The 16579-nt window shown below is 40.0% G+C and overlaps 1 protein-coding gene across 1 annotated transcript in view; it reads left to right on the top strand.

The window, feature by feature from the left end:
* The window catches only part of LOC120867792 (myosin VIIA and Rab interacting protein), a 221453-nt gene that overhangs the window by 18452 nt on the left and 186422 nt on the right, over positions 1 to 16579 (top strand). Inside the window, exon 2 of the mRNA XM_040246181.1 lies at positions 10369 to 10512. Coding sequence (XP_040102115.1) covers positions 10403 to 10512 — 110 coding nt within the window. The 5' untranslated portion in view covers positions 10369 to 10402. The remainder of the gene's footprint in view (positions 1 to 10368; positions 10513 to 16579) is intronic.

The following is a 16579-nucleotide window of genomic DNA, read 5'->3' as shown; positions in this document are numbered from 1 at the left end:
GTATCACATAAAAAGATTTCTTATAAGAAATTGGATCACATGATTATATAGGCTCACAAATCCAAAGATAGAGAGCTGGAGACCCAGGAGAGAGTGATTTAGATTCAGTCTGAGCCCGAAGCCTGAGAACCAATGGTGTAATTTCAGTGTGGAGGCAATAGTGAAGCCCCCCTTGTGAACTCGTGGAGCATACCCTGGGCTACTGGGAAGCACACAGGAAGAATCTGACCGCTGTGCAGCTTTCACTTTAGATCAAGTTTTCTCAACCTTGGCATTACTGACATTTTGGAATAGATAATTCTTTGTTGCCAAGAGCTGTCCTGTGCATTATTGGGTGTTTAGTAGCAACCCCTGGCCACTACCCACTAGATGCCAGTAGCATACTCCCATTAGAAACAATTAAAAATCTGCCCAGACCTTGCTGATTATCTCCTGGGAGGCAGTATAGGGTACTCAGTTGAGAACTGCTGATTTAGATTTCCGTTTTATGTCCCCTCCACCCTTCTCTCCTGCTAACTCCATCCACTCTGTGCTCAGCAGTTGGGTAGGTATGTGTGTGTCCATCTAGTACCATCTGAAACATCTCCCAATACCTGCTGCTAGCAGAGGCTATCAAAGTAGCTCCCGCACTTTCACCGTACTTACCTCTGAAGAAGTTTCCATCAAGACCCAATAGGTAGAAAACACCATCAAATCTCAAATGGAGGAGGATAATGAGATCTTCCTACCTCCCACTAATTTTCTCTAGAACTGCTCTCATTTGCCAAAAATAAAATTATAGTGTTAATTCTGTTTGATGTTGGCTGTGAGTTTTTTGTAGACAGCCTTAATCCAAGAAAGTTCCCTTCTACGAAGCAACTGGCAAGGGATTAATCTCCAAAATATACAGACAGCTCATGCGGTTCAATATAAAAAACAAACAATCCAATAAAAAAAATGGGTGGAAGATCTCCATAGACATTTCTCCAAGGACATGCAGATGGCTACAAAGCCCAGGGAAAGATGCTCAGCATCACTAATTCTTAGAGAAATGCACATCAAAACTACAGTGTATTACCTCACACCAGTCAGAATAGCCATCATCTAAAAATCTATGAACAATAAACACTGAAGGCGATGCAGGGAAAAGGGAACCTTCCTATACACTTGGTGGGAATATAAGTTGGTGCAGAAGCTATGAAGGACATATGGAGGCTCCCTAGAAAACTAAACACAGAACTACCATATGACCCAGCAACCCCATTCCTAGGCATATATCTAGAGAAAACCATAATTCAAAAAGATACATGCGCCCCGGTGTTCACTGCAGCACTGTTTACAATAGCCAGGTCATAGCAATCTAAATGTCCGTCGACGGAGGGGTGAATAAAGACGATGTGGTAATGTATGCAATGGAATATTACTCACCTGTGAAAAGGAAGGAAATAACGCCACTTGCAGCCACATGGATGAACCTAGAGACTGTCATACGGAGTGAAGTAAGCCAGACAGGGAGAGCCAAGTGTCATATGATGTAGGTTATATGTGGAATCTAGGACAAGGGCGCACATGAGCTTAGTTACAGAACAGAAGTGAGAGTCACAGCTGGGGAAAACACATGTGGTTACCAAGGGGAAGGGGGGATGGAGGAATAAATTGGGAGACTGGGATTTACATATAGACACTACTATACGTGAAATAGACAACTAATAACATGCCATGTATCACAGGGAACTCTACTCAGTACTCTGGAATGACCTATATAGGAAAATAATCTGAAAAAGAATGGATAGAGGTCTATGTATAACCGATTCACCTTGCTCTGCAGCGGAAACACAGCATTGTAACTCATCTATTTTCCAATAAAACTTAATTTAAAAAAGAAAGCTCCCTTCTACTCCTATATCAGAAGGGGCATTGGATATTATCAAACACTTTTCTGTATTTATTAAGAAGATTATGGGATCTTTGCCCTTTATATTCTATTAACATGCTACATTACATTGATTGATTTTCACATGTTCAACCAACCTTGCCATAAACCCTTCTTTGTTATGGTGTACCTAATCCTTTTTCGTATGTGCTGGATCTTGTTTGCTAATATGTTGTTGAGGATTTTTTCATCTGTATTCATAAGGGATATTGGTTTATAGGTTTATTTTATTGTGATATCCTTGTTTGCTTTTCCTATCAGGATAATAATGGCTTCTTAAAATGGATTAAGAAGTATTTCCTCCTATTCTACTTTTGAGGAAGGGTTGGTTTTAATTTTTCTTTTTTTAATGTTTGATTTTCTTTGTGGAAGCTTGTATTATTAATTCAATATCTTTACTAGTTATAGATCTATACATAATGTCTATTTCTTCTTGAGTCAGTTCTGGTGAGCTGTCTAAAAATTTTTTTTTTCATTTCATCTAGGTTATCTGAATTTCTGGCATATAGCTGTTCACAGTATTCCTTTATAATCCTTATTTTTGTAAGGTCAGTATTGATGGCCCTCTTTCATTCTTGGTTTTAGTAATTTGAATCTTATGTTTTTTTTTTCTTGATCAGTCTTGCCAAAGATTTGTCAATTTTGTTGATCTTTTCAAAGAGCTGACTTTGGGTTTTATTTTCTGTGTTGTTTTTCTATTCCATTGGTTTCCTCTCTGGTCTTTATTATTTACTTCCTTCTGCTTACTTGGGTTCAGTTTGCTTTCCTTTTTTAAAAATCTTTTAAGGTAGAAGATGAGGTTATAGATTTGTCATGGTTGCTTTTTAATATAGGTGTTTATATCTATAAATTTACCCTTAAGCACTATTTTAGCTGCATTCCATAAGTTTTGGTATATGTGTTTTCATTTTTATTTATCTCAAGGCATTTTCTTATTTCTCTTGACCCCTTGACTATTTATTTTTGTACATTGTTTAATTTCCATATACAGGTGAATATACCAAATTTCTTTGTTATTAATTTCTAATTTCCTTCTATTGTAATTAGAGAATATATTTTATATTATTCAATTCCTTTAAATGTATTGAGATTTATTTTACAGCCTAATGTATGGTCTATCTGGAGAATATTCCATGTGTACTTAAGAATGTATGTTCTGCCGTCATGTAGAGTGTTCTGTAGATGTCTGTAAGAGCTACATAGATTATAATATGGGTTAACTTTTCTATGTCCTTGCTGATGTTTTGCTAATTGCTCTATTATTGAAGGTTGATATAGAAATCTCTAATATTGCTGAATTGTCCATTTCTTTTAATTCTGTCAGTCTTTGCTGAATAGACTTCCTTTAGTATTTCTTGTAAAGCAGGTCATGTGGTGGTAAAACCTCTCCATTTTTGCTTATCTGGAATGTCTTATCTTAATTTGTCCTTAGTTTTTGAAGGATACTTTTCTGGATACAGAATTCTTGGATAATAATCCTTTTCTTTCAGTTCTTTGAATATATCACGTCTCTGCCTTCTGACCTCAGTGATTCCTGATAAGAAGTCAGCAGTTGATCTTACTGAAGATCCTTTGTGTGTGATGAATCATTTTTCTCTTGTTACCATCAGGATTCTGTATTTTATTTGACTTTTGATTGACTGTGATGTGTCTAGATGTGCATTCTTTGAATTTTTCCTACGTAGAATTTGTTGGAGTTCCCCAGTTGGCTCAGTGGTAAAGAATCCACCTGCTAGTGCAGGAGACACAGCTTTGACCCCTGGGTCGGGAAGAGCCCCTGGAAAAGGAGATGGCCACCTACTCCAGCATTCTTGCCTGAGAAATCCCATAGACAGAGGAGCCTCACAGGCTCTAGTTCACGGAGTTGCAAAAGAGTCTGACATGACTTAGCAACTAAACAACAATGAAGAGTTTGTGGAGCTTCCTGAATTAGAAGACTAGCAACACTTTTCATCACATTTGGAAAGTTATCTGCCATAATTTATTCGCTATTTTTCTATTCCTTTTTCTTCCTCCTGTTAATATCATTCCCAGGAGAGGGATGTAACACCCCTGGTCCAATCAACTACGCCCTGTTGGTATGACCGTGTCTTCTCTGGGCCCTTCCTGTGTACAGGTAAAGACTGAGTCTCAGAGAGGGGGCTATTCGTGGCAGGGATAACACCCTCGAAGGTGAAGGAATGAAAGTGAGTTCTACAGCCCAAGCGCCACTTACTGCAAAGAAGTTGCAATGCAAGTACATCTCAGACCACTTGTGCTTTTCTTTCTTTCCTTCCCAGGCCAAGTTCTTTTCTTTGTTTTTTACCACCTGATAACAAGAGTCTTAAATGGGACAGCCCGAACATTTTGATTCCTTTGTGGAAGTAAGAAATTTCTCTTCAGCTCTAGTCAAGTTCTAGTGACGGTCAAAGAGGGAAGCCCCAGCAGTATTTACCCTATATGGTTTTTAGGACTTTGGATATTCCAAGTTAATCTCTTCACCTCTCTCTGTGTATCAGGTGCATCACACACACACACACACATAGTGGATTTGTAAAGATTCCATTAATGCATTTGTCCTTTATCCATCTGTTCTAGGTTCCTTTCTAGAATGTCACTTGTGTAAACACTGACCCTCCATGATGAACTTCCCATTGTGTGTGTATTTCATATTCTTGGAATGTCTGTTTTGTTTTGTTTTGTTTTTCATTTGAGGATTGTGCTACCTAGTTTCCTATAGAATTATCTGGATCCTCCCTCTAGTTGTTCTGTTCAGGAACCATGTAGACAATTCTACCTTTATTTTGGTTTTCTATGTGTAAAGTTGTATCCATCTGCTTTCCTTTTTAAGTCCTCAGCTTCTTCCAAAGCTCATATAACTCTGTAGTTTCCTATGATAATTGCATTTTAGAAACCCCAGCTAAATCAATTCAGTAATTATATTACAGTAGCTACTGTAGTTTGTCATCATGGGAGGGACTTATGGCAATAATTCTCAAATACTCATTTCTTTGGATGTGAAGAGGCAGTTGTTATTAAAGAAGGAGGTATCTGCAGACACATGCATTTGACAAATACAGAGTTAAACACAGACTGGCTTTTCAGTGACAGACTTCTTAGAGGCTCTGATAAGCTTATATGCACTGTGCATCCCCAAGAGGGCAATACAGTGTGAGGCACTCCTCTCTAGTTTATTTCATCTCTGAGCTCTCCTTTCTCAGAACACTCAGAACAGGAACAGTGACCTGAGAAATACATGTTAGGGAAATGGTGATGTAATTAAATCTTAGAAGTTTATTAATTTTCTCATTACTAAATTTTAAAATGTATTCTCTCTGCTACCTTCATATTTGAGTATAAACCAGAGAAATCCAGGAGTGGGAGGACCAGGTCTGAAAGTCAGAGCATCTGAACCAGTTTTGTGTCTGAGAAATCATTTCCCTCTGGGTTTACACTCTCCCATCTGTAAATGAAAGAGTCAAACCTATGTGACCTCTGACTCATGGACATTGAGGCTTTTCCAGCCCTACTGATGTTTTTTCTCCCATGATGCAGGAAATCTAATTGTGTTTACTGTAAAAAAGGGAAGATGCTTTTACTATTTCCCCCAAAGGGTTTCTCATTGTTCTCTGTATTATCCGTTTACAGCTACTTTATTTCTCTACAGAAACCATTTATGCCTCTTGAGTCCTGATCACTTAGATTTGATATGATCAAAGTTGCCACTTCTGTCTTGTCCAAACTGGGCATCTTAGAATCTCACTTTGAATTCTCAGAACCCAAAAGCCGGTGAAGTGAAGGGGGCAGACTTATCACCTTCTGGGAGACTCCACAGTGCCGTTATCACCTTTAATGAGGTGTTTTAAAGGGAGAAGTCAGTCTGCATTTTCCCTGTGCTTCCTGATGTGTTTCTTCCTGCTCATCAGAGGACTAGAAGATGGCAGCTAAGAAGCCTCCCCTTTCTTGAGCAGCCCAGTGGTGGGGTCTTATTCCTGATTCACTTCCTCAGACCAGCAGGTGCTCCAGGCTCTCTTCCCACCCATGTGTGATTACCCCCGGCCAGATCTTCTCTCTCCTTCACAGAGGGACCATTTTGTTCTGCATTGTTTTATCACATTCATTCTTGAAAACAAATGCCTGTATTCTTGGTTTCCTGTGCTTCTGAACTTTATATAAAGATGAGTCATACAGTCTGCATGCTGTACATGCATATACACGTGGCTTGTCGGTCTCAACAGCACGTTTTATTAGAGATTCATGGATGTGGAATATACCTTTCAGTTCAGTCGCTCACTCGTGTCCAACTCTTTGCAACCACATGAATCGCAGCATGCCAGGCCTCCCTGTCCATCACCAACTCCTGGAGTTCACTCAAACTCACATCCATCGAGTCCATGATGCCATCCAGCCATCTCATCCTCTGTCGTCCCCTTCTCCCCCTGCCCCCATATACCTTTAGGATGTTCTTTTTCACTGCAGTGGAGTATTCCATTGGTATGAAACAAGCATATACACTATTTGTTTATCCTGCTTCCTGTTTATGATTGTTTGAGATGGTTTACAGGTTTTACATATTTATATTTTTTGCTCTTTTGAATGTTGCTGTTACTAATGTTCTTCTGTTAGGATGAGCTATGTGAAATAGAAGTTTTTATAGGGTCCCTTTTATTTCATATGATTCAATCCAATTCCTGTCTGTTGGTGCATATTTGCAAGATGATGTCTGAGATATATACCTACAGAAATGCTGAGGTACATGCATCTTCAATTTTGAAAATGAGGCCTAATTGTGTTACAAAGAGACTGTACCAGTTTGTACTCACTGTATCAAAACTGTCCCACCTCCTGGCAACACTAGATAAAGACAGTTTTGGTGTGTATGAAATACGGTTTTAACTGCAATTCTATAACCACCAATGAAATTAGCATCTTTGTATATGTGTATCTGCCATGTCTGTTCCTTCTTCTGTATAAAAATGAGGAAGTGACTTCAGAACTGGAGAAGGGTAGAGCATGGAAGAGTTTTGAGCTGCATGTTAAAAAGTCTAGGTTTCCCTTAGGGGCCTGTTAGTAGAAAGAAAGAAAGTGAAGTAGCTCAGCCATGTCCGACTCTTTGTGACCTCATGAACTGTAGCCTACCAGGCTCTTCCCTCCATGGGATTCTCCAGGCAAGAGTACTGGAGTGGTTTGCCATTTCCTTCTCTAGGGGATCTTCCCAACCCAGGGATCAAACCCAGGTCTCCCGCATTGCAGGCAGACACTTTAACCTCTGACCCAGCAGCTCACAATTGATCTGCTGTTAGTAGAAATATTGGGAAGAAAAGAGGAGAGATGGAGAGAAAGCTTCTCTTATATTAGAGAACGCATATATCATCATGAACAAAAAGTTGATAGAAATATGAATGTTAGCAGTGTCTGCTGAGCTTTCAGAAAGTAATGAGAAATATATAATTGGAAACTGAAGGAAAGGCATTCTTGGTTATAAAGTGGCAGACAATTTGGTCTAATAGTGTTCCAGTGTTTTATGTAAAGTAGAACTTGTCAGTGACTATGGACTTGGATAGTTACCTGAGAATTCTAAAATAAGTATTAAAGACTGGCTTATGCTTGCTGCTATAATGAGATGTGAGAGGAGAGAGGTAAATTGAAGACAGAATTGTTCCACAAAAGGAACCAGAACTTGCAGATTTGGAAAATTCTCAGTATACTCATACTGCAAAAATGAGAAAGTCTGTCTATAGAGAGCAAGCAGGGTGTGACTGGACAACCATTTGCTTATGAGATTAGACTGTGGCTCACAGATCCAGTCAACCTTGGCAGTAGAAACCGGAAACAGAGACGCTGTTACCCAGGACAGATCTGTAGAGGGTCCCCCTGTCTGATGGCTTGGCGCCCTGAGAACTGCATGGGAAGCTGACAAAGTTTTGGAGAATTTACATCGACAGAAGCACTGCCAGCTTCAACTAAACAGAGGCAGGCTAACTGAGGCTGCTGGACTTCTGAGAGGCTACAGGATGGGCCAGCTGAGCTATCTGGCTACCAACATGCTTCATCCATCAGGAAAAGGGAAGAATGATCCTGAAGGCAAAACAGGTCTGCAGGGGTGTCACTCTCACCATGGCCTGGGGAGGGCGCTGTCCCGCCTCAGTTACTGAGAGTAGGCCACTGCTGCGGCTACACCCAGGGGCAAGGGGGTGAGCCCGCCACCCTGCTGCACTCGGAGGATAGAGCACGCGGCCCAAGAGAGCTACCCTTGAGCCTTAAACAAACAAAACAGAAGGAGACTCATAAATACAGGGAACAAACTGGTGGTTGCTGAAGGAGAGGGGGTGGAGGGAACAGATGAATCGGCGAAGGGAATTATGAGGTACTAACCTCCAATTATAAAATAAAGAAGTCACAGGAATGTAAAGTACACATAGGGATAAAAATATTAAAGATAAGCAATAGATTAGGCATGAAAAAAGGACACATGGGGAATATAGTCAATAATATTGTAACAACTTTGGATGGTAACCGGACTTCTTGTGGTGATTATTTCATAATGTATAAAAATATCAAATCACTGTGTGGTACAGCTGAAACTAATATAGTATAGTATGTCAAGTATAACTTAATAAAAAAAAAAAACCTAATGGAATTTGCTCTGCTTTCAGACTTGCTTGAGATCTAAACCTTCTTTCTCCTTTCCAGCGTCTCCCCGCTAGAATGGAATGTTTCTCCAATGCCTGCCCCACTACTCTACTCTGATAGCAGATAACTTGTGTGCTTCCACAGGTTCACAAAGAGGAAGGATTTTTGCCTCAGGATGAATCACCTATACCTAATGGAGATTATAATGAGATGAGATTTTGGACTTTGAGTTGATGCTGGAATAGGTTAAGACTTTTGTGGCTGTTGGGATGAAATGATTGTAATGTACATGTGAGAAGGACGTGGTATCTGGGGGAGGGGGTGCAAAGGGTGAAGAGTTGCAGGCTGAGACAAATTCATATGTTGGAGTGAGTCCTAACCTGAACATCTCAGGTTTTTACTGTATTTGGAGATAGAATATCTAAAGTGGCAGTTAAGTTAAAATGATGGTATTAGATTGGACCCTAATCCAATGCAATTGTTAATCCTTATAAGAAGGAAAAATTAAGACATAGGGGTGCACAGAGGGAACTCTATGGGAAGAAACAGGCAGAAGATGATCATCTGTAAATCACCGAGATGGACTTCAGGAGAAGTCAACTCTGCCAACATCCTGATCTCAGACTTCTAGCCTTTAAAACTAGGAGAAAATACATTTCTTTTATCTAAGCCACCTCATCTGTGATGCTCTGTTACTAGACAGCTGTTACACCTACGTGTATGCCAATACCACTCAGTTTTGATTAATGTAGCTTTATAATAAAGACATTCAGTATTGAGTAGAGGTGGTAAGAGGGGTCATTCTTGCCTTTTTCCTGATCTTAGGGGGAAACAGTCAGTCTTTCATCACTGAATTTGATGCTAATCCTAGGTTTTTGTTGTTTTTATTTTTTTAATGCCTTTTATATGATGGAGGGAATATTCTCTAGTCTTAGTTTTCAGAGGGTTTCTATCATGAATGGGCACTGAAGTTTGTCAAATGTTTCTTCTGTATCTCTTGAAATGATCGGATGATTTTTCCCTTTTATTCTACTAATGTAGTGGGTTACTCTGATTGATTTTTGAATGCTGATCCACCTTACATTGCTTAGATAAAACTCACTTGGTTATGGTATGTAATAATGCTTTTGAAATCTTGCTGCATTGGTTCCACAGATATTTTTGTGGAGAATCTTTGAATTTACGTTTGTGACGCCCTTCAATTCTGGGTACTTTTCTGGAATTATTTATTTAATTTTACCACTGGGTGCAACCCTTCACTAAAAATTATTATTTTTTAATGTGGTTTCCCATTATTTTTAGGTACCCACCTCTGGGGAGGTGTTTCTAAGAAAATGTCTAAAAGTATTATTTTACTTTTTTTTTTTTGCAGAAGAGAGTTTATCAATTTCTAGTTTGTATTTTAGTCATGTGATAAAAGCTTCAGGAGATATAGAGGATATTTTTTAAAGTATGCTTTTTTTATCTTGCAATTATGTGTAATATTTACAATTTGAGACTTCAAATCACAGAACTTGAGAAGTTTTGGATATTGTCTTTTGGCGTTTTGCAGAAATTTACAGCAGATCTCATGTACACGTCATTTTATTGAAAAGAATAATTTATCGTTTTTTTTCCTAATTTAAGAAGTGGAATAAATAACAGTGTTGATGATCAGTTACCGTCTCTTTTTCTCTGCAGCCTTGCTGCAGTTGTCTCTAAATATTGGCTGAGTATGGGAGCAGAGCAGGAAACCACCTTATATAAACACTGTTTAATTCTGTTTAATAACAACATTGGTTGATTTTATCCATGGAGAACTTTTTTCTTGCCCTCAATTTGTGGTCTCTCCTTTGATTTCTCAGGTCTTGTCTCATCGTCTGTGTTTGGTGTTACATCATGGGGAGGAAGCTGGACCTGTCTGGTCTGACCGACGATGAAACAGAGCATGTTCTCCAGGTGGTCCAGCGAGACTTCAATCTCCGAAAAAAAGAGGAAGAGCGTCTCAGGTGAGATGCTATTTTGCACCCGGGTACATTGAACCACGTGTGGACAAGTGAAACAGGCTTCCTGAGGTTCCTTGCTGTCAGCCCTGTGTTCAAAGCATTTATATCATGTTAACACATGTAAAAAGAATGTCCTTCCCTCTGTAGTCAGGCTGACTAGCCTCACTGCTGGGCATCACAGTGTCAGCTCGGAAATGTGACTGTTCACACTGGCAGTCAACATTGTTGTCTGGCTGCTCACCTGGTACATTAGCTGTACATTAGCTGTAGAATGGATGGAGTTTGTGATGACAGTAGCTGCTTTGAGCTTGCTCCTGGCTTTTATTTTCTTGTCCAGGTACTCTTGAAAAATAACCAAAGTGTTATATAAATGGGAGAATTAGACTCATAGCTGTATACTCTTCTGTTAGAGCTCTCGGCTACCATGGCACAGAAAGAGAGCTCTGAAGACCTGGTTCAAGGAGAGTGATCTCTAGGCTGGGATGGAAATACCTGGCTCAACCTTGCCCCCTCATTTTATAAAAGGGAAAACTGAGACCCAGAGAGGGGGTCCTCTGACTCTTCTGCAGTTGGTATTTTCTCGTGGGATGTTCTTGGAAGTACTGTGCTGCCTAAATTTGGAAGAAGTCAGAGTGATGGAAATGTGGTCATGTGCTGGGGTTTGTGTGTTAGAACCTGATGGCAAGCTCTCATGAGCTCCTGTCCTCCATAAACCTATTTTTATGTTTGAATTTTTTTAAGGTTTCTTTTTTTTTTTTTGATGTGGACCATTTTTTAAAAGTCTTTATTGAATTTATTACAATATTATTTCTGTTTTATGTTTTGGGTTTCTTTTTTTTTTTTGGCTGCAAGGCATGTGGGATCTTAGTTCCCCAACCAGGGATCAAACTCGTATGCCCTGCATTAGAAGGTGAAATCTTCAATACTGGCCCGCCAGGTAGAGCCCCACAAACCTCTTATCTCTCAGGATCTCACAGGTTTGTCATGGTACTATCTCCTTCCTTGGCCATTGAGCTCAAAACCTGTCTTTATAATTCCTCCCTGACTTGGTTCTCACGCAGGCTGGGGCCAGACCTTGTTATTTCTGCCTCCTCAGCATCTCTCCCGACCCCTTTCCAATCCAGCTTTCATGACTCTTCATCCCAGTCTTTGCAGTAACTTTCTCTATGATCCTCTCTCTACTTCTCCAGACTGGTGCCCCAGTTCAGTTTGAATCATGCCCTTTCCCACTCTGCTTTAAATTGACATGGGTTGTTTCCTTTTGCCCTTGGAGTTTCTCAGTCTTTCTGTTTCTGTAGAAGAGTAACCCCCACTTCTTGTAAGCACCCTCGTGTAATTAACTTTATTTCTACCATGTTTTCTTTTCCCATATTGTATATATTCAATAGGTGCTTGTTAGATGGAAGACAAGAAATATGTTAAATAGTCAGTTGATTTAAAAACCATGTGCCACAGAAACAGACTATGAATCAATGGAATTCTGAGAATAGAGAGCCAAGAAATAAACCCACAGACCTCTGGTTAATTAATCTTCAACAAAGGAAGCAAGAATATACAATGGGAAAAAGACAGTCTCTTCAGCAAATAGAGTTGGGAAAGTTGGGTAGCCACATTAGAACATACCCTCACACTATACACAAAATAAACTCAAAATGACTTAAAGACTTAAATATAAGATATGATACCTAAGATTCCTAGAAGAGATCATACGCAAAACATTCTCTGACATATATCATACCAATGTTTTCTTAGGTCAGTCTCCCAAGGCAATAGAAATAAAAACAAAAATAAACAAATGGGACCTAATCAAACTTACAAGCTTTTCCACAGCAAAGGAAACCATAAACAAAATGAAGACAAGCTGCAGAATAGGAGAAAATATTTGCCAGTGATGTGACTGACAGGTGTATATTTCCAAAATATACAAATAGCTCATACAACTCAACAACAAAAAAAAACAACTCAATTGAAAAATGAGCAGAAGGCATTAATAGACATTTCTCCAAAGAAATAATATAAATGGCCAATAGGCATTTGAAAAGATGCTCAACATTGCTAATTATTAGAGAAACGCAAATCAAAACTAGAGTGTATATCACCTCACACTGGTCAGAATGACCATCAGTAGAAAGTCTACAGATAACAAATGCTGGAGAGGATGTGGAAGAAAGGGAACTCACTTGCATTGTTGGGGAAGGTAAGTTGTTCCAGCCACTGTGGAAAGTAGTATTCTCAGAAAACTAAGAATAGAATTACTGTATGTCCAGCAATCCTACTCCTGGAATATATCCAGACAAAACTCCATCCAAAATGATACAAGCACCTCTGTGCTCCTAGCAGTACTATTCAAAATAGCCAAAATATGCAAACAAGTGGAATGTCTATTGACAGATGAGTGGATAAATACAATGCGGTACATATATATAATGTAATGTTTTTAAAAATGAAATAAGGCCATTTGCAGCAACATGGATGCAACTAGAGATTATCATACTAAGTGAAGGAAGTCAGAAAGACAAATACCATATGACATCACTTATATGTGGAATCTAAAATATGAGACAAATGAACCTGTCCAGAAAACAGAAACAGACTCTCAAACTTTCACAAGAACAGACTTGTGGTTGCCCGGCGGGGAGGGGAGTTGGGTGTGATGGTGTGGGATGGGAGATTGGGGTTAGCAGGTGTAAACTCTTGTATATGGAATGGATAACAAGGTCCTACTATATAGCACAGAGAATTATATTCAATATACTATGATAAACCATAATGGAAAAGAATACTTAAAAAGGAAGATGTATGTGTGTGTGTGTGTGTGTGTATAACTGAGTCACTTTGCTATGCAGCAGAAATTAACACATTATAAATCAACTATACTTCAAAAATCCCATGTGCCAGGCACTGTTCTAGCTGTTTGGTACATTAACAGTGACCCAAACAAGCCTTCACCCCATGGAGTTTATATTTCAGAGCTATACTACCGATACTATAGCCATCAACCACATAAGGCTTTGTGCACTTATAATGGGGTGAGTCTGAACTGACGTGCACTGTAACTGTAACATACACACCAGATCTCCAAATTTTAGTACCAAAAAAATGTAAGCTATCTCATTAATAATTTTCATGTTGACTACATTTTGAAACACCAAATTTTGGATACATGAGGTTAAAGAAGAAACATTAAAATTAATTTTCCCTGCTTATGTTTATTTCTTTTTTAGTTTGGGTACTAGAAAATTTAAAATTAAACATGTCTCACATTATATTTTCAATTGGCTAGTGCTGCCCTAGAGGGAGGGCAGAGAGAGAAGATGTAAATAAATAAAAATATACTTGTATGTATTAGGTGATGAGAGCCACGAAAAAAGAATGAAGTGGAGAAATGGGGGTAGAGACTGGCCGGGGATGGGCAGGGGCCTCTCTCTTGCATGGGCTGCTCAGGGAAGACCTCTGTGGTCTTGAAGGGGGTGAGGGAGGGAGCTGGGCTGCTCTCTGGGGTGACATCAAACAGGGGGAGGCAACAACGTTTCCAGAGAAGCTGGAAGGGAGGGAACGGGGGAGAGTGCAGTGGTAGAACAAAGTCCAAGCAGTATCCTGAGTTTGAACCACACTGGGAAATCCAGACTCAAAAGCACTGCAGTGGGCAAGCCTTTCCTTGCCTCTCTGCATTGCCTGGGTTTAGGAGACGTGGAAGAGTCTTGGAAGCTATGATACAGAAGGTGTTTTTGAAATCTTTAATTTTTGCGGCAATGAGCATAAGATTCAGAATATAATATTTTTCTTCTAAGATTTCAAATTGAATTGTATTTCTTTTCTGCTGGACAGCTGTTCTTTACTTACCCAGTTTCTCTGGTTAGGCTTTTGTGAGGGTAGGTCTCAGGGGTAGAGGTCACACAGTGTTTCTAATGATCTGTCCTTCAGTGCTGACATAAAGTGTGGTGAATATATAGCTGGTGAAAGTGTGAATTAAATGCCCTCAGAACACATGATGGTGAGACAGAGCAGGCAGGGGCTGAAGAGGTCAACACAATCAGGTCACTGAAATAAGTTCATGGAAAGATAACCAGAAGGAATGAAGCAGTCTGGGTGCACTGCAGTTTCCATTATTATTATCCATCATTGTTTCATTATTATTGATTCCTCATAGAAGTTCCCATAAGGAGGGTCCCCATGTACATGAAGGCACCAAAGCACAGAGAGGTTACAGAGCTTCCTGAGAATCACACAGTTAACTGGGATAGAGCCAGGATTCTGTTTCCCACATTCTCTGACTTATATAGATTGGATCAAGCCTTTGCAAAACTGTTCTTCAGTGCAGATAGGAGATTCCTGCCTCCCACTCTCCACCACACCCTCTAATGAGCAGAGTCACACCACCATTGGGTATATTAGCTCCTGCGTGTATACACAGTCAGGGGTCTTCCTATATAACGTGACTCTGTGGGCCCCGTATCACTGAAACCATACGCTTGAAGCACTGGGGATGTGGTGTATCAAACATTTAAATCCACTAAAGACTATATGTATACTAGGACAATTTGGGGGAAGACAGAGGACTGGGCAGGCCTGAGAACTGTGCATGTCAGCAGCAGACAGAGGACGGGGTACTTATGTACAACTTCAATACAGTGTTGATTTCCTTTTCTAGGACACACCATAGTATTAAAGCTATGGATAGAGCACATCAGAGAACAAAGGACAGGTTGACCCTGCTCCTTCCTCCAGGTGCTTGGGCTCTAGATGAATCAGGTAAATGTGTAGAAAACACACACTATACTTGATTCATTTGATTCCTTGTCTTTCATCAGATGATTTCATGCAAATAGTAAAAACCAAAATGGTAAAGAACACTTTGAGATGAAAAGCGCCAGTCCTCTGCTCCATGTTTAATCAGTTTTGTCCTTAATCCTGTAGTCCTCCTAGCTTTAAATTTAAATCTGTAAATTTAAAACATGTGGGTATGTTGCTATTTCTTCATGTATCAATTTTAGGTAGTCTTTCATTTCTCTGCTCTGAATAGTGGGGACTTTGCTTACTTAGAGTACTTTACCTTTGGCTTCTTGCTTGTTATTATCTGTGGTTTGGTTTTCTATTGGTCATCTCTCAAACAAATAGTACACAGAAACCTTCTCTTGTTCCATGCGTGTTCGCCCTCCTTTCTTGGTCTGGCAGCACGAGTATTCATATGATGTTCCTATCTTCCGTCAACCACCCCTTCCACTTTCTTCATCTCACATCTGTCCATGCGGTACCTTTATTCTTAAGTATTCAAGGTTGAGGCCATTCAGGGGCTGTTCTGCAAACATCAATTTGAGCCTTTCTTGTTTTATTCAGAGGTTGACATTACTGTTGAAAATCAATAGTCATTATGATTGAAAATGGTGTTCGCTGCTTCCTCTTTCAGAACTTCACTGAAATCTGTAGGTGGCTGATTGGTCTCCTCCTTTTCTGTTTACTCTTATGAATCAATTACATTTGTATTTCCTTGCTGTCATTTTAAATAAGTCTTGGGAAGGCAGGAAGACCACCAAGTGTTAAGTCTGCCATCTGGAACTTACTGGCCACAGCAACTTCCTCGCTGGTCAGGGCCACAGAGGAGCCTGGGGAGGTGCAGACATAAAGAGCACTTCCTGTGTGCAGCGTGTACCCAGAGCATGCTCTGGGGTCACACAGACGTGGACCTTAAAGGTCCTCCTACCGCTGTTTACCTCATTGTTAGCTGGAGGGAACCTGACCTCCAAAACACTGGATGGAGGGGAGTTTCTGATGACCAGCAGGGAACTTTGTGCTGGAAAGAAACTTTTGGTGAGACAAGTCACTGAGGCCTTGGGGTTTATTTGTTACAGCAGCATAGCCTAGTATGACTTTGACTAATACAGTTTCTGGGAGCTGAAAGGGACCTTGACTTTATGCCCCTACCCTTGAGACTTTACAGCTGTAGAAAGAGGCCTGTGAGGTGAACATGCTGTTAGTGGGTATAGCCTGGCCTGGACCCTCGGCTCCTGGTCTTCTGCCATCTCATATAGTTTAATATACCTGTGGAAGTATCTCCTGACTTACAGTAGGA

Source organism: Oryx dammah, unplaced genomic scaffold, assembly GCF_014754425.2.
Source record: "Oryx dammah isolate SB20612 unplaced genomic scaffold, SCBI_Odam_1.1 HiC_scaffold_9, whole genome shotgun sequence".
Lineage (NCBI taxonomy): Eukaryota > Metazoa > Chordata > Mammalia > Artiodactyla > Bovidae > Oryx > Oryx dammah.
Note: the sequence above shows the minus strand (reverse complement) of the source record. Positions and strands in the feature narration are given on the sequence as shown.